Consider the following 18,790-nt stretch of genomic DNA (forward strand, 5'->3'; position numbering starts at 1 on the left):
ATTTCTATTTTCCCAGATTTGTTTTCTTGTCTCTTTTGTGCCTCTATGATCCCTGGTTCATACTAATGAAGTAGCAAAACATTGATTGTGAAATCACAGATCTAGCCAAGCTCGTGTTTCATGTCTTTGTCATTGTGAGCATGCCTCCCTTTTATATCTCACAAGGCCAACCAAACCACAGAGCAGCCAGCCAGCATGTTTATAGTAAACAAGACAGAAATATACAAAGCTAAATAGCTGCTTCCTGATTTGAAGTAAAGGGGGATACAGACTGGCAAGACAAGTTAAAGACAGACATTAATATGGTTATTTACTTTTAAGGGATCCGAGTCTGGTCTAGGCATATGCATGAGATTCCCATATTTGCCTGTGTTTGGGCCCACATCTGGACCATAGATGATCAGTGTTCTAGGTGTGCCACATGAAGATTATGGCACTTAGAGAGCTACATTAATGTTTAGTGTTTTTAACTTAATTAAAATTCTTATGACAGGCTATGCAGCATGAAACAGTTAATCTCAGTTATGGCTGACCGTTTCGATCATAGCTAATTATGGCTGTGCGATATGAGCTGAATCTCATATCCCGATATAGGCCTATGTCATTTCATAGCGCTGATAATGATATATATCACGAAATAGCACATTTTCTGTAAGTTACATGAATAAATAGTTTACATAAAATCTGTCTATATCTTACTACATTTTGAATTATATACTTGACAATTAAAAGATAATTAATCATTTTTTTTACTATTTTTCTGCTGTTATTTGAAACCTTTGTGCAAATTTTCAATTAAACAGCAAACAAAATAAAAAATATGACTATGTAAAATGTAAGTGTTATGATGAAAGGAGTCTATTAGTGACCTGTACATGCTTCCTGATGCTGGGGTGAATGCACCATAGGGAGCAACACTTCTTGACTCAATTACGTAGGTCATCTACTTTTCTGTCAACACGCCGCTATAACTACGCTGCAGGTGTGTGTGGCTCCTGCAGAGGCTGCCGCCTGGGCTTACTGCACCTCTCTGAAACTGTGACTGCATGTAGGGTGATGCAAGGCCGTTTAGGTCTGCTAGACTTTTTTGTTTGTTTGTTTCGTTTGTGCCAGTTGATGAAGACAACATGATGCCGGTTCTCATGTCTTGTCAACCGGCTGGAAATAAGGAGGTCTGTGTACCTGTTCAGATGTTGCCAGCTGTTCCCCATATTATACAGACTGCAAAGTGTCATTAGCGTCAAAGTGAGAAATAAATCAAAACACTGCTTTGGAGTGAACTTTTTATTTCGGTGAATGTAGCCATAAGTGTGACACTCAGAACAAACGCTCAAGCTGGTGTAGACCATTACAGCAAAGCTGTGGCAACTCTTCCACACAGGCTTAACTTAAGCTGTGTTATTATTTATGTTTTGCAGTTAGTTTATGGTGCCTATGCCCATGTGTGTGGTGCAGAGGAACACTAAGCATCGTCCAAATTACAGAAAATAATCTGTTGTAATACATTAATATGGAACGATAGACATTTTTCTACCATTGCATTACATATCGTCATATTGTATAGCCCTGTAGGTAATGATCCCTAGGGTATTGGAAGCGATTATTACTCGTTTGCTCTCTCATGAATTGTATTTTTAATACACCAGTTGCTACACCAGACCATACACTGATACCAAAACTGCATTCACACTGCCATCAGTGTACCGTAGTTGTTGGGACTTTCAGTAGTATCAAAGTTGCAATTGGGATAACATTTGGGGATTTGCTTTTGATATCAGGGAGGATAGCATGCAAAATAAAGCTTTTTACATTGAAATGATAGTACATTGATTTCAACAAGGAATTCAGGTGTCATTTCAGAGCTCATTTTCACAGCATTTTCACAGTTGCACAGTTTCTTATTCTTGTGGGCATCCATTTATCTTATGTTAATGCCATGAGCGCAGTGTTGTGACAGGCTGGAAATTGTTAGTTGCCTAGTTGTGCCACGAGAAAATCTGGGACCAGGTGTCCTCTATCAGCACTAACAAGCCTTCCTACTCCAGCCAAACAGAAACCGAAACCAACAAGGCATGCAGAGTGGGAGGTTTGTCATGCGAAGATCACTTCTTTGTCTGTCTTTACATGTCTCTGTAAGGTTCACATCATTTAAAAGGAAAATTTAATTAATGAGCATTGTGCATGGGTGGTGGTACGAAGTCCAGGCTGTTACATAAGTTGCCCCTCTGCTGCTCCATAGAACAGTGCAGCTACTAGTTTAGCCTGGAAGCCCATCCGATTAGACACTCACTGTGTCCGATTAGACACTCACTCTTTCCTTAAATGTACTTATGTGGAAGCACAAGATAACTGGAAGAAAGTTTTTTGGTCAGGATGTATTTGGCACCTGCTTTCATCCTTAAAGAATTTGTAATCCAGCAGGAATAGACTGAGGAGGTGTTTATTCAGGGGTAACACACTGCATGTGTCTGTCATTTAGAAATGTTGTCAGTGGTTTTCATTTTTGTTCCACCATTTGAATTAAATTCAGTTTAGGCCCTCAAAGTAAACCCAGTATTATGGTTTTGCACACCAAATATATGTGTCCTCCAGTTACTACCCAGACATCTGTGGTGCAGACATGAAGCTTTCACCTGTGATTCCATTTTCATGACAGCCAGGTGAGCTGTGTTTATTGTTAATGACAGATCAAAGCAGCGGAAAGTAACATGTAACTGAATGATGCTTCCTTTGTCCAAAACTCTGTTTTAGTGAGGCATTTAAGGTGCCATAAAGGTAACAAATTTTGGCTGTGTCTCTGGGCAAACCAAAGTGCTGAATACATGTTGATGGCGACCACACAGTGGGGGGTGGGAGTGGTGTGAAACTAATGGCGTTAATGGGAAACTCTGAATGGGTTTAATTATATTTGGGTGCCCATCAATATACCTGGGCAGTGTGGGAAACACTGATTGCTGTGTGTTGTTGTGGTGACAGAACGCTGTAGGCTATGGGGAAGGGCATGCTAAAGTGTCAGCATGTCATCATACTGCTAGATCGTTGATATGATATGACACTTTTTTTTCATGTGCAAATTCATACAGGTGTTATCATGAATGACATGATATGGCACAGCCCTCGTTTCAGCTGATGCTTTGTAACGTGTTTGCAGAGCAGCAGCTGACTAGGAGAGGTGGTGGGTTGTAAGGCTTCTGTCAGCACTTACATCTGAATCACTAGCCCAGCAGCATCCCCACCAGCCCAGACTCACACCCACCATCACTGATACTGCACAATCAGCCAGTCACACCCTTGACAAATGTCTGTCTGCAGGGGGAGATGGGGGAGCAGGCTGTCTGCTCCATCACTCCCTTCTGCTTCACAGCAATGGCGAAATTGTAAATTTGGTAATTTTACTGCATGTTGTAGTCATGATTATTACACATTAGTTCATATACTGTAGTGTGGAGCAAAAGTAGTAAAATGTTGGAGAAGGAAGGAACAGGATTTTAGGGACTACACTGCAGGGTATGTTTGTGCCTGTAATGTGAGTAGAATGAAAATGGAGTCTGGGGTCTTCCCTTGTTCAGTTCTAAATCGTTTTCAGTCACACCTGGATAAGTGAATGTTTTGGCATAATTCCTGTGGATGGGCAGATCTGATCTTGTCACTGATTGTTATTTCAGGTGGGAGCGCGGGAGACACGTTGCCTGTCTCTCTATACCTGTCCCTGGCGGTGTCACTGACGGCGCTTGTGGCCTTCGTGGTGCTGCTGATGAACTGTGTGACCTGCTGCAAGGAAAGGGAGATCAACTTCAAGGTGAGAATACTGGCAGGCGGGTGCTCCCACCCAGCCAGAGTAGATCTAATGAATACAGAGTGGAGCTCTGGCAGAGAGATAGCTGAAAGTAATGTAATTGTGTCTGGATTTTAATCACTTAACACCTATGAATCATGTAAGCTCAAAAAGGAATGATACTATCTATATGTCTTTGGGTGATTCATGACTATCATATTGTGTGTATGTTGTTTTGAAGGGATGGGGGTTGGGAGTCCAATTAAACCTGTTTTTATGTGAATAACATTTCTTCCCTACATTTATTGACTCAGGAGTTTGAGGACCACTTTGATGATGAGATTGACTTCACCCCGCCAGCAGAGGACACGCCGTCCATGCAGTCCCCAGCTGAGGTTTACACCCTCGCAGTGTCCCCCGTAGCCCTGCCTGGACCCCCACACCTCCAGCCCCCACCCCGCATTGCAGGTCTGATACCAGTTGACACACATACACTCACTCACTGACATACATGTGCATCCATACATGTATTTATTGCCCCATAAAACTGCAGTTTATGCATCCAAGCACACTTGCATCCGCTTATACACCTACCAGTTCATAACACCTTAAAATGGCTGACTGTTTATATTAAGTTTTATTTTTCTTGTTTATATCAAGTGTCATTTGTTCTCTTCTTTGCCTGGTGTCTTCTTTCCCTGAATTTGTCTCATGTCTCAACACAAGGTGAGACACACAAGGCCATACTTCTGGGCTAAACAATTCATTGAAATATTATCAATCGCACTATGGCCAAGTGCAGTGTCCAAATTGCAGGAGGAGCAAAATACCATTATGGATGAAGTATTGTGCCACACAGATGCCCTGGCCAACAAATATAATTCTCTAGACACATTTGTCACTTTAATAGTTTTCTCAGTGAAAGTGGAAATTATGATGCTAAAATGATTATTCACATTAAAATTATGAATCATATCGCTAATGCAGTATGTGCTAAAATAATTGCTTTATGATTTTATATTATTTATTTATTTTTTCAATCACTCAGCCATATTTTCAATCCAATTCCAGCCAGGCCAACTGCTGCCAGAAAAAAACAAACAAACAAACAAACAAACAAACAAACAAACAAACAAAAAAAAACATTAGTTACATTTAATAAAAAAAGACAAAGATCCTAAACAATTTAGAAAGACAATAATAATATTGATAATAATAATGTAACAATAGCAGTGTAATATAATATACATAAACGAGTATTATTAGTAAAAAAAAATAGTGTTAAAAAATGTATGCAGTATAAAATGAGCTAAAACATTTGGCATCCACCTTCACGCCTTGACCCTGTCCTCTCTCTCATGGTATTCCTCCAACCCACTCTTAAAAACTACTCAAACAACTTGGCTGAATTTCAAACAGTCCTCTGTGGCCTTCATGGTCCATCTTCCTGGCACTGTAGTTCCTGTCCTGGAGCGATGGCTGTGTGATGTGTGTCAACATGTCCAAGCTGAAAAAGAAAAGAAAGGGGCATCTCTGAGATTTTCGTTCCCGTGTAGTGAGTCAAACCTACTGCTTCTGTTGGTGCATTTGTGTAAAGGTGGATTGTCATCCAAGTCAGAGCAATGTCAGAATCAGACTCCTATTAGGTCAGGGTTTAGATTTAGGGCCCTATCTTGCGGCAGACTCCCTAAACCCGCTATTTGCGGATTTAGGATTTAGGAAGAGGCGTTCCCCTGTAAAAGTTGCTATCTTGTGCACCTCCCGCTATCCGCAAAACACCTGCGCTACCCACTGTATTATGCATAGGCATGTTTTGGGCGTTACGCCAGTTAAACCAATCAGTATGCCAGGTGCCATTGCCTTTAAGGGCAGGATGCGCTATCCTAAATCCTAAATCCTAATCCCGCGATGGAGAGAGGGAGGTAGATTTTCTCAGGGCTTCTACTGAGGCTAAAGCAAGTTGGCTTTATATACATATTCTATATTATATCATAGGCGAGTTAATTCGGGAGGTGGAGCCACATGTGTCCAAGTGGACGTGTCACAAGGTTGTACTGATTGAGTAAAATCCCCGGGTCACACCACACAGAGGCAGAGGTGGAACTATGTGTAAACTAATTTATTGACAAGGTAGATTGGGCAAATAAAATATTAAAAATAAAAATATAGCACAGCTGCTGGCTTATGATGAAACAATAAAACGTGCCTGCGTAAGTGTCCAATTAAAACAGTCTTTCCTCTAAACAGTCTATATGAGTAATATACTCAGTCCATTCCGGCGGCGTCCCGGTATCAGTCCGACCGTGTGTGTGGCGAGGCTCCGTCGGGGCGTGCATTGAAGCCGCCTGGGCGCGCTCTCCTAACAGCCCAAACTGTGTGTGCGCAAGATAGCAACTTTAGGGATAGCGCATGAAACACGCCCACGGACACACCTCCAGGCGCAAATGATGCAGTCGGCATAACGGATAGCGGATAGCGGGTGGCGCAAGATACCGTTTAGGGATAGCGGAAGTTCCTAAATCCACAATTTGCGGGTAGCGGGTAGTGGCAGCGGATAGCGGGTGGCACAAGATAGGGCCCTTAGTATCAGAACAAGTGCTTCCTCTGCATCCATTGGCTTGTTTGATTTTTACCATGGTGCAGTCTACTTAGAATCTGACACTGATATGGAGATGACTGAGGCTTTTTCAAACATGGCTTTATCATTTTGAAGGTTCAGTGCCCATCATTATACACCTATTAAAGTCTTCATCATCCTCATGAAAGAAATTTGATTAGGGCTATGCTGAATATCTTTTTTTGGGCTTCGAAGCTTCGGTAGCAATTATTCAATGAGAGTTTGTCGAGCTGTGGTGGAATATACAAGGGATGGTCCATGTGAGGTCTCTGGAGCAGGAGTCTCCAGCCATCCCACATAAATTATCTGGAGCTCTTAGTGGTGTTTCTTGCCCTGAACCGCTTTCTTTCTTTTCTAAGTGGGCATCATGTTCTGGTGAGAACAGACAATATGTCAAAGGTAGCTTATATCATCCGTCAGGGGGGTTTGCTTTACCGTCATTGACACATGGTGGCATGCAGGATGATAATATGGAGCAGCAAACATCTCCTGTCTCTGAGAGCAACACACGCCCTGGGGGTTCTAAATCTGGGGACCGATCTGCTGTCCAGGGGCACGCCACTATACGGAGAATGCACAGTGCATCCAGTTTTTATGTGGCAAGTGTACCCACACTTGCCACACCACACGGTCAAGCCGCAATGGACCTGTTAACATTGAGAGAAAATGCCCAGTGCCCACATTTTTTTTCTGAAACTAATACAGATTTTGCCGTTGATTACCATGGCAACTATTGAAGATTTGAAGCTTCAAAGCTTTGAAGCTTTGAAGCATTCAGGTCAGCCCTAGTTTAGATGTGGCAAATTAGCTCAGAGTGTAATGATGCTGACTATATCAATGGGAAATATATGTGGGCCACTGAGTAGTTGAGAAGAGGGAATGGCGTTCACACTTAGGAGCCAACACCAAGTTGCCCAAAGTTCTTGTTCATTTTTACTTACTTTATAAATTAACTTTTTTAAAAAATAAAAACAAAACCCACAGGCTTTTTAGACCAAAAGGAAAAGGCTGCTGCATTTACAGAGTTGGAGAATATCAGTTTAAACTCTTAACATTCACTGCTATCGCCTTTAATTGTGTTAATCAGGGCACTGTGATGCAAGACATCTGATGGGCATCTTACCAATCATTATATTACACTCCCTGATACCTGGGTCTGTTCCAGCCAGCCACATCCCTGTAAAATACATATACTGCAAGTTTGCACTGAACTTTCTCTTTAAGGCTGATCCTACGAAATGGCTGGGTTATACTACAAAGACTGTTTGTGTTGTGTTGGTAGTATGTAAGTGATTATATCATGTACAATACTAAGGACTTACTGGAATGCTCAGACAGCTTATTCATGACTGTTTGTGCACGTCAAAAGTAAAACAATTGTTCCATAAACGGATAAAATAACAAGATCTTTGAAAATGTAGTTACTTGAGTTGGGATATTTACAGCGCTTTTTTTTTACTCTAATACCTTTGAATTGAGTGTATGGCAAGTGTTGTTAAGTCTGTAATGAGCTTTCTTGATTATGGGAGGTTGATGTGCTTGTGGGCAAGTACGATGGGGTTTTTAAAATTTGTTTATGAGGGATGTGATTACAATTAACAGTCATCAATACATCTCAGTTGTTGATGCATCCTCCAGTGATAAACAACATTTATCTATTTAGCTATATCAGAATAAAACAGTAAAATAAAACAAAACAATATACAAATGTAAAACAGTTATTTCAAAATATAAATCTCTGCAGTCTGTGTGTGTGTGTGTGTGTGTGTGTGTGTGTATATATGTGTGTTGGTACTGTTGAGGTATTTAATTTTTGTGCTGCACTCCTTTGCAAATTGCAGGAGGTCTGTTGAGCTCTATTTTGTCTCCCACTTCTTGAAATCCAAAGTGTGCCCACACATCTGCTTTTAGCACAGAAGGTGCTGGGCGAATTGATCTTTTCTGTTCCACCATTACTTAAAGGCTCCTTGAACATTAACACATCTCTGTTGTCATGTTGTCTTGCTTACATGACTCGCAGCATGGGGGTGTTTTTCAAAGGCCAAACTAATACATAGCGCTGGTTTTCCAGCATGTAGAAATACACTAACCATCATGTAAATGTTAAAATAGAAAATAATGTTTTTAGTCAAAAACCTCTGATTATTAAATGCCCTGCATTGGTGCAAAATTGTCTAAGAATGCATTGCGATACATCAACTACGATAATTTCTCCCACCCCTAATACATGATCATTCTGTTTATCTTGGCTTAACATATTTATAAGTACATTTGTATTTCCTGGAGATAAGAAGACAGTTTGTTGTAGCAAGGTTCACAGCAAAATATTTTATGTGTGCTATGACATTAAGTATACATAAATGTCATGTGACTACCCATATCAGGTTGTTTGGTCTGTCTCCAGGATGCTGTGAAGAAGATATTGGCATATACATGTCAGACAGAGAAGCTGCCCTGGCAGGGTTTCAGATACTACTAGAGGAGGTTTAGTGTTGGTATTTTTTCTCCTTCACCATGTTGCTAGTTATCTCATTGAGGGCAAATTACAATTTAATCTCAGTCTTTAGTCCAGTCTTTGTACACTCAGCCACAGCTATAGAGATTACTAGCAGGTTTTTTTTCTTCCTTTAATTTTTTCTTATAGACCTTTTAAAATTACTGCTACTGGTGAAACTTGTTATCCGTCAGCGTCAGTAACCTTGTGTTGTTTTTTGATTGGCTTCACAGAGGGATCGACAGGCTTCCAGGTGGCACGACACAGTCTCAGCTATATCCAGGAGATTGGCAATGGCTGGTTTGGCAAGGTAGGACTTCCTTTTTTTTTAACTTGCATGTTTTACAGAAATACTGTCTGTGTAGGTATGTCTGTGTAGAATTAAAAATAATTGTAAGCTACTGACTAATTATTAATATACCTTCCACGGTATATTACGGACGGTCAGTGGCAACAGCATCGCACCTTAAATCTCCAAGAGGGACTGAAAAACACTCTCTCTCCACCTGAGTTTCCTTTACTAATTATACATGATGTGCACTGCTAAATTTGGCCAAGCATCAAGGCAAAAACAGCCAGCTGTTGGTGTTCATTCTTTATTTAGTGTGCTAAACCTAAGCCAGTTAGTCCCAGTCACCTTGATTATAGTGACGCTGTGACTAATTTATCTTTATGAGAAAGCGCCATTGAAAGAAATAAAGAGTATGCCATGAAAAATGAAAGGGGTGTTAGATAGGGTAACGTAATAACATGAATTACCTAAGTGTTGTGTGAGTAGTTTTCTTCTATCATGACCCCTCGCCCTACACATACATACACATACATACACACACACACACACACATACACACACACACACACAAAATAGCATAGTTGCATCAATTATAACTATTACCACTTGTCAGTACATCATAACTGCATGTACATAACGGCATAAATCTAATTAGATGTGCAATGACAGAAAAACAGCATGATGTTCATCCTGAGGTTGAAGATAAAAGTGTGGGTAAAAACTTTTCTAGCTACATGACATATAAATTAATTGCCTTCACTTTTGCTGGCAATTATGGTGTTTGCGAGAGCACTACTTCTGGACAGTCTTAATTTTTCAGTTTTAATTGGTATGGTGGTGAGGTTGGGAGGGATTGCTTGTGGTTCTCAAAACCGTGCCATTTTGACCCAAAAGAGAGCCGATTTTCAGCATTGATTCACTTATTAGCACATCTTAAACCACATAATAAGTGAAACCAGCTGCTTTGCTGTTTGGTTGGATGGAATGGGGGTACATTGTTTTGAACTAGCCTGATTTTAAGTCAGCTGTATTGCCCATGCCACTTTCCCGTTCCTCCAAGCTGGCTCTCTGTTTTAATTCAGAACCAAGCATTCACAAACCTCCAGATTGTCTCTTCTCTTCTCAGGGAGCATTAAATATGCTTTTTGCTTAGTCCTCCACCTCTCCAGTGCAATGCTTATTATTTCCCCATTTTTCAAACCTGTGCTCTCGCTATTTACAAGCTCTCTATCTTCTATGCATGTCACATGGCCACAGTAGCATCGCTGCTATATGTAGTTGTTTATCAATTTGCAGCACAACTACACATGGCTTAAAAAAACAAACAAACAAAACAAAACACAACAACTACATCCATAATTTATGTAGGCTATAGAAATAACAGTGTCCATCTCTGGGAAAACCAAAACAATATTTCACAATGATCCGTATTTAATGTTTTATCAGGCTACAACTAATCAAAACTCAGGTTGAGTCTAATTTTTGGGACAAACAGGACAGTACCGCTCATAATTCGGCACTGTCCCAAAATTTTAGGGGCGTCTGGTCAGCCCTGCGTATGGGCCTCTCATCTGTTTCTTGTCTGCTCTAAATTGTGCTTATATGTTACCAGGTCCTTCTGAGTGAGATCTACACTGACCCCGGTGCAGCCAGAGTGGTGGTGAAGGAGTTGAAAGCTAATGCTAGTGCCAAGGAGCAGAATGACTTCCTACAGCAGGGCGACCCATACAGGTGAGGAGAGTTTTTGTGCCTGGTCACCTTCAGCCCCTTGGCCCTGGACTTGTATTTTCATAGTTTTCTCATCAGCTGTGTAGATATATAGTGTAGATATTTAATCACTGATTGACTGATAATAAACCATGTGTGGAATGTGATTATGCACAATACTAAATATGAAAAATAGCCATATCATATCACTGACATTCGTCTTCCTCTCGTGTTAGTAACACTGTCTGACGTTACTCTACAACACTGCACTATTCTTGCTATCTTCTTAAGTCTTTTAGAGTTTAATTTTTAGGTATTGCACTTACTGCTGCCCTGTTAAGTGACAATAATAGTCTGGCCTAATAATAGATTGTATTCTGTCAGAGTAAGTGTTGTTCTGTCTTTTTAGAGTGCTACAACACCCAAACATCCTTCAGTGTCTGGGACAATGTGTGGAGGCCATCCCATTCCTGCTGGTCTTTGAGTACTGTGAAATGGTGAGTACCTTAGCCAAATGTCATTCAAACTTATAGAAAATATAGACAATAAACTATGCAGTTATCACTGAAGAAATGCATAGCACCTTGACTGATATTTAAGGTGTCTGGGTTTCAGTTGATTCTAATATAGTAAGTGGTGAGAAAATCTGTTCAAATAATGTTAATGGGAGATTTATGATACAGTATTCTGTTTTTTTTTTTCTTTTTTCTTTTTTTTGGGGTTCCCTAAAAGTTGAAATGTGGAAAAAATGTACTGTAGCAAACAATTTGGTCTAGAGACCATTGTATGCAGGATGGTTGCTGGGTCAAAGTCTTTTATTTGCTGCACTTTAGACTTTTCATTCATTGAAATTTAGTGGTTCTATTTCTGCCATAAGATGTCTCATCCTTTTTTAAAGTTTTGTTTTGTATTTAATAAACCATTAATGGAGATTAATGTCCAAATAGAGATTAAAAAACACAAACATTTTATTTGCTTGTGTTAGGTAAATTATTCTCCACTGTGAAGAGTTCATTAATCAAGAAACCAGAGAATTATCTCCTGTCAGTCTTTAAGCCCACAAGTTCATAGGGCAGGACTTCTTTAAATAGTTGCTAGCAAACAGGCATTACTCTCCTGCCCAATCGTCTAGACTTAAAACTCACTGTCCCAATCCCAAATTAGCCCTTCCATACATCTCAGTATGTTGAGGTGACGCAGGCTCCATTATGGCAACTGATTTGTTCACTGTTTTTCTCGATCTATTCTGGGTGGCCTCGCCTTGCTTGCATACTGGGGAGCCCCTTCATCTCCCCTCCCCCCGCCTCCCCCTATCTCCTCTCCCCTTCCCTCCCCCTCCCTAAGTCACATAGCAAGTCTAAGCCTGGGACTTCTCACATTCCCACCTCGCCCAGGAAAGCAACAGGCTCCATTTACGCCCCTCTGGTGTCAGCGCCACCAGTTGCTGTGTTTGTGCATTTTTACGGACAGCACCTTGTGTATGTTAAGGACTGCTGAGCAGAAACTGAAATAAGCTTAGCAACCCAACGTATGTGGTTCCACCAGGCAGCCCGCTGAGGGATGCAAGTAACCAAAAATGGCCCATTAAAATATCCGCCATAGGTGTCTGCTACATTTGCCATCATAGAGAAAATTTAGGTATAATGCCAACATGCTAACCATTTTATAGTTTTGCTCAAACCGAGACATGGAAAATAAAAACTGTTGGCTGAACAGTCTTCTCACTAGCTTCAGATCCCTAAAAGAATGACTTAGTTTACAAGGTCTTAATCAGACCTTTTACATGTGTTGTATGTCTTGTTACATATTTTATGTTTTTTTTGTGTCTGAACCCCAGAAAAAGTACTGCTACTTTATTTGCAGATAATGGAGATCAGTGTAAAGAATATAGAAGGCCACTTCCTAAGGCTGAGTCCTTCTGGATTCCAATCAGTTTGAATCTGACCTCAGGCCATTTGCTGCACGTCGTTCCTTCTCTCTCCCTTGCCTTTCCTGTCTCTCTCTACTGTGGCTGTCAAATAAAGCAGAAATGCCAAAAAAAATGTTTTTGTGAGAACAAGGCATGATTACTCAGTTCATTTTTGCATGAGTAGTCCATTCATTGTGGTACAAAGAAATGTATTGTGGTATCAGTGGTAATTGTCTTAACTGTCCCCAGATGACAAAGCTCACAAAATGCTACCACAATTTTTTGCCAACACTATACTGTATACCTTTTTTGTTTTCCCCATTCTACACCTAGTTCCATGCAGTGTTTTTGTTGGGCTGACAGTTTGTAAGATGTGTCTGAGCACATGAATGTGGGTGTATGATATATAATACTGATGTCTCTTCAACGCAAATTACATTCTCTGTATCCAAAATCATCAGAAATTAAGTATGTCAATACTTAATTCAGGTTTATGAGTTTGCACAAAGCACTACCTTCTAATGCTGCTGCAAAAAAATGACTTAAATGCTAAAGTTGAAAGTCAACTAGATAAAAACTTGTGTATAACCTTTCCATAAAATGAAAAAAAAAAAAAATGAAGACAACACTAAACTATAGACATGTTAAAAAACAAACAAAAAACAATCATTATTTAATGCAGCCTACCGTGAGTGAATTATAATTGCAAGTATCTGGTATTTATTGTATGTGTTATTTGTGTGATTACATATGTATATGTATATTTTAGAGTGATTGTGTATTATCAACATTACTTTTCCCACATTTGTGAAGATGCAGTACAGTGATTTCTAGTGGAGATTCCTGTTCCTCTGTTTATTTTTCACTTTTAGCTGCAGAGCGTAAGGCTCAGGTGTGTCTATGTATATAGGGGAGGGAAGGTTAGATCCCTCACCTGATTTACTGCCTGATGCAAGTTGATCCTTTATATGGCACCCACTGGTGAGTGGGTTGCTCACCACCTGAGCCATCAACTGTGAATTCACACTTAATTTTTAGAAAGAGAGACATTTAAAATGCTGAGATGATTTTAAAGCCACACACTATTCCACTTGTGACTAAAGCCCAGTATCATGGCAAAAAATAATTTCCCAGCTAACTGCACAACACAGGGATTCACTCGGCACAAGTTAAACTACCAGAACAAAGCAAGACGGTGTATTCATTCCCTTCCTGGACCACCCTCCCACCGTGCCTGTAGAACCCCCACCAGTGTGCATGCTGGCGGGTGCACATGGCTCTTTGCCCAGAGCAGCAGGCAGCAGCTCACCCTGCCGGACCGCAAAGCCTCATTTCATTAGCAGGCAGAGGAATGAAGCACCTGTCTGTTGGTCAGGTAACACAAGTCCAGCGGGTTTCAGAGGCTGGGCCAGGAATATGGGGCTGTGAGGAGCTGTGGAGCACACCTTCACCTTGTCTTCCCCTTTATCCATTCTGGTGGGGTGTTGCAGGCTTTCAGTTGAATTCATCTTCCCTGGCATTACACAGCCCAGTTGGTCTGGGGTATTGTCAGCTGCCGAGGCCTGGCAGGTGTCCTGGCAGTGTGGTCCTGCTTGCTCAGGTCTAGTAATGTCTCTTAACAGGAGATGGAAGTCAGGGAGAATAACTTATCACTGGTGTTTTTGCGAGGAAAGTTTGAGCTGAAGCATATCTTACTACTTAAAGGTGATAATGGATGAGGGTAGTGTGACCGAGTGATATCTGTGTCCGTCTGGTTAGGACTATTGGGAATCAAACAGTGATTTTGTCTTTCAGAACTGCTATTTCCTTTAATTTCAATATTTACAAGCTTCTATGGATACATGTTGATATTAACTTTAAAACTGCACTTTCTTTATGTGGAAACTAGCATTAGAGCTGTAAAGTAAGACAAATTTTCAGGCTGTCACAGCTGAAACAGAAATGGTCTCTTGCTGCTTGAGGCCACGTCAGTCATCCTATAGATAACCCCCCCTCTAACCCCCCACCTCCGTCCCTCCAAATATGATATGTGACACCACTGCTTCCGAGTGAACATGGTGACTCCCAAAGCCAATCTACTACGACGTTTGTTCAGACAGCTTGGTGATTGATGGTGGTTTTCTGTCCCGTATCACCTGTGCAGAGTAACCCTGACTCATAGCATTTTAGAAACCAAAATACAACAACCAACTGGTGGCGAGGCAGCAGAATGCCAGAGACCACAGTGTGAGTGACAGCGTCTAATGTAGAAATTTTCTCTTTGGTGTTTGGCTTGGACTTTTGTCAGGCCTCTTTGTGGCTCTGGCAGTACTCTTCATGTTATTGCCATGGTATTTATTAAGTTATGCATTACTGGCCATGGTCTACTCATAAGCATGTTGACCATTATAATTCACCTTATGGGTAAAGTTGTCCTTTTATGGTTAGTGTCCTTTTTGATTAGCTACGGGCTAATTTGTGCAGGCCTGTCTCAGCTGACAGTTGCTACTTCAGTATGATGTAATTTAACACACACAGTTGTCCAGTTACATTCTTTTCATTGGAATTATGTGTATAGTGAGCAGTGTTGGGAGTAACACATTACTTTGTTGTTACTGTTAGATCACCTTTCCTGATAATTCAGTAGCATTTTCATTATGTTTTAATGTTCGGTAACCAGATTACAGTTACTTTCAAATAAAAATCACGTCATTTCTGTGATTTGAGTATGGGATTTCAGTCGTTATGGCAAATTTAACACATCAGAAATCACATAGATCAATAAACTGCTGAGGAGGAAGCGGTGACAGAAGTGGGCAGATCGTCAGGGAGCTCATTCAAGATCATTCAGAAATGAGGAAAATCCACTGTCTCCATCTGAAAGTAACAAGCAGTTTCATTTAAAACAGCTTGTAATCCTTACAGTAAGCCACTGATGACGGCAGAAACTACTCACCACTTTGAGTCGTGTAACTTCATAAACTGAACTCAGTTCCAAGCACAGTTAACACTGCTGTGACTGTAACTGAGATTAATATTTATCACTTAGATATTTCAACAAGACAGTTGCACTGACAGATATTTTAAAAATGCATTTCCAAACCAGACTTGCATTAAATATCTGGACAGATAAACTGTCTGACTTTATTCATAAGTCAGACACAAGGCTTAATTGTTTTGGCCTTTCACTGTTGATGTTGGTTGGTCAACAGCAGTGGACTCTCCACCTGGAGCGCAGACCAAATCAGCTGCTTTGGAGCACTCACAAATAAACAGACAGAGTATAGGTCACCATATATTTTGAATATAGCTTTTCTGTGAATACCTCTTCTCAGAGCTGACTAGTTTGTTGTTGAGGAGAGGGCAGGGGGGCTGACTATAATGATTATGTAAGATGACTGATCTAAGCTGCTAGTAGTAACATGACTTAAAGAAGTGGTTCCTCTGTAAATAGACACACATGGAGCACTCCCTCACATGTACACACACAGAAATACACACCCAGCCAATAGTTTTAAGTCATGTGGCTTGACATTTTTACTGAAAGCACTTCATATATTATGTGACTCTGGGCTTTGTGCGTGTGTGTTGTGAATGTGGGTGTGCATTCTCAGTCTCACATTCCTCTTGGGAGATTTCTTGTGCTCAGTGATCTGGGACTCTCAGCCATCGTGGTGAGCATGATCTCCACGATCTCCATGGTTTACCTGGCCCTTTATTCACACTCTGGGGAAATTAGACTTGATATCACTCTCGAGTTATGACAGTTATCTTGAGCTAAGGCAAAGCGATATGGTTATAAAAACAAAATCATAGTGCAGTTACCTTGACAGATATTGTTATTGGAATATGATTCCCAATTTTAGTTGAGGGATTATTTTTATGTCATATTTTTTCATTTTCACCAAAACTATTGAACTGATATGTGCTTTTATGACGCATTTTACCTTTAAAAAAGAAATTGCAGCTCCTGTAATTTGGATATTGCACTTTGCCATATTCTCATTTTGTTAATATTTCAGTTATTGTTAAGCTGTATTGTGACCAGTGTCTGTATCTTTGTCCTTGAAATTAGGGAAGGCTCAATTTAATGTTTTCATGCCCACTATTTCTAACCCAATTTTCAAGTTTTGCGTAAATTTTGTAAACATTCAAAATGCAGTTTAACTCAGTTTGCACTGGTTTTGGTAGGATCCTTACAGCGTTGTTGGCTGATTGTATGAGGAAAGCTGAAAATATACTGTACCATTTAGTTTGTTTGACTTTGAATGGGAATCAACCATAGTTGCCCAACCTGCCCTGGGGTGTGAATCTACACACAGCTGGGACCCTTATTGTAATTCAAACTTAAAATCCCTCAGGAGTCAGTCCAACACAAAGACCAGTGTCAGTCTGCTAGCTAAATAGAAGTAAATGTCCTGTTCTGGATTTGCTGCTTTTTATTTACTTCTCATTTCACTATGATCAGATGTCATGTTGAGCTGATTACATTCTACGATAAGACATGACATCATATTGTAGCTGTGTGTATGCCTGTATGTGTTTATTATGGTGGGATGTAATTAAGACTTGAATTATCTTGGCCTTCTTCCCTCATGGGACATGCTGTTAATTTTTGTCTGTCTCATCACAGGCTCAGAAGCCTGACCAGACACAGAGGCACAGTTCTATCCCACTGACCTGAGCTGGACTCTTTTATTTTTAAATCTCCGTGACACAGCATAGAGGTCCATTATACAGCCTTACCCTTATTTGGTCCTTTTCCCCATCAGCAGTTAGAGGTGCTGAGGGGACAGGAATAGAAGAGCATACTGCCCCTGTGTGGTGGGCTCTGCACAGTGCATTTGACATTAACCACTGCCACTGTACCACAAATAAAACTGTGCCAGAATTACTGGATGTTTCAAATGTTTTGTATTAACAAATTAATGTAGCTGCATGTGTGTATGTGTGTTTGTGTTTGCAGGGGGATCTGCGGGGCTATCTGTCTCAGCAGGATTGGATGTTCAGAAATGCTGAGCTGTTGCAGCTGCAGAGGATGGCCTGTGAAATAGCTGCTGGTGTCACTCACCTTCACAAACACAACTTCCTGCACAGGTAGCACTTTGAAATTGCAGTACTTTCTCACTGTTTTGAAAGGGCTCAGCTAAGCTCACACAATTTAGACCCACTAAGCCAAGTGTTTCATTTTTACAAGTTGTATACCCCCTCATTTGCCAAATAACTCAACTGTTGACTAGTACTCACCCTATCAGTGGTATCCAGAAATGACAACAAACAACTATGTTTCACTCCTCATGTTGCATTTGCCTTTACGTACCCTTCTCCCAAATACTTTCCAGTTGTCGGTGAGCCAACATTTTGTGTTTGTGGATCAATATACTTTGATTTAGCAAGCAAGTAATTTATTATGCATTTGGTCATGTTCTTTTTTTAACAAAAGGCAAAGTGCTTCGGTGAGTCATCATCAACTTAATTGTGTTACCCTTGATGTGCTTCTCTTGTCTGGCACAAGATTACTGACATCGTTTGGCTTTTGAATTTTTTTAAGAAAATATTGATTAGGCTCATATTGTATTTTAAATTAGACTACTTGAAGCATATTAAACTACAGATAACTTAAATCCACATTATGTGTAAATACTTAAATGTGCATTGTTGGAACAAGTATAATGCTTTTTTTGTTTTGTTTTGTTTAGAAATCTTTATTCAGTTCCCTATCACATGGCAAGTACTCTGTCACAAGCCAGTAAAGATACAACTGTAAAGACCTCAGTCTACTGTTAGTTTTTTCTTTACTCCATACTGTGTAGCCAGTCTCAAGAGAACCAGTGTTCTCCAAAAAAGGTGTGTACAGCAGTGTGGCTCTGTTTCGTTTTCATTTTTACCCCAGCAAGTACTGGGTGTGTAGCTGCTAGCAGTCAGAGGGGTACAGGGGGTGCAGGGAATGTGTGGCTCTGGGGTAGCATACGATGCTCAGCTCATTGGCTCTATTTTGCATGCTTAGAATAAGCTCA

General features: G+C 40.5%; 1 protein-coding gene across 1 annotated transcript in view; it reads left to right on the forward strand.

Moving 5' to 3' along the window:
- Positions 1–18,790, forward strand: part of lmtk2 (lemur tyrosine kinase 2) — a 33,932-nt gene that overhangs the window by 5,702 nt on the left and 9,440 nt on the right. The window contains exons 2-7 of the mRNA XM_030056867.1: positions 3,666–3,799; positions 4,090–4,243; positions 9,120–9,196; positions 10,791–10,909; positions 11,295–11,382; positions 17,740–17,870. Of these exons, the coding sequence (XP_029912727.1) occupies positions 3,666–3,799; positions 4,090–4,243; positions 9,120–9,196; positions 10,791–10,909; positions 11,295–11,382; positions 17,740–17,870 (703 nt within the window). The remainder of the gene's footprint in view (positions 1–3,665; positions 3,800–4,089; positions 4,244–9,119; positions 9,197–10,790; positions 10,910–11,294; positions 11,383–17,739; positions 17,871–18,790) is intronic.

The sequence above is a fragment of the Myripristis murdjan genome, chromosome 8, assembly GCF_902150065.1.
Source record: "Myripristis murdjan chromosome 8, fMyrMur1.1, whole genome shotgun sequence".
Classification (NCBI taxonomy): domain Eukaryota; kingdom Metazoa; phylum Chordata; class Actinopteri; order Holocentriformes; family Holocentridae; genus Myripristis; species Myripristis murdjan.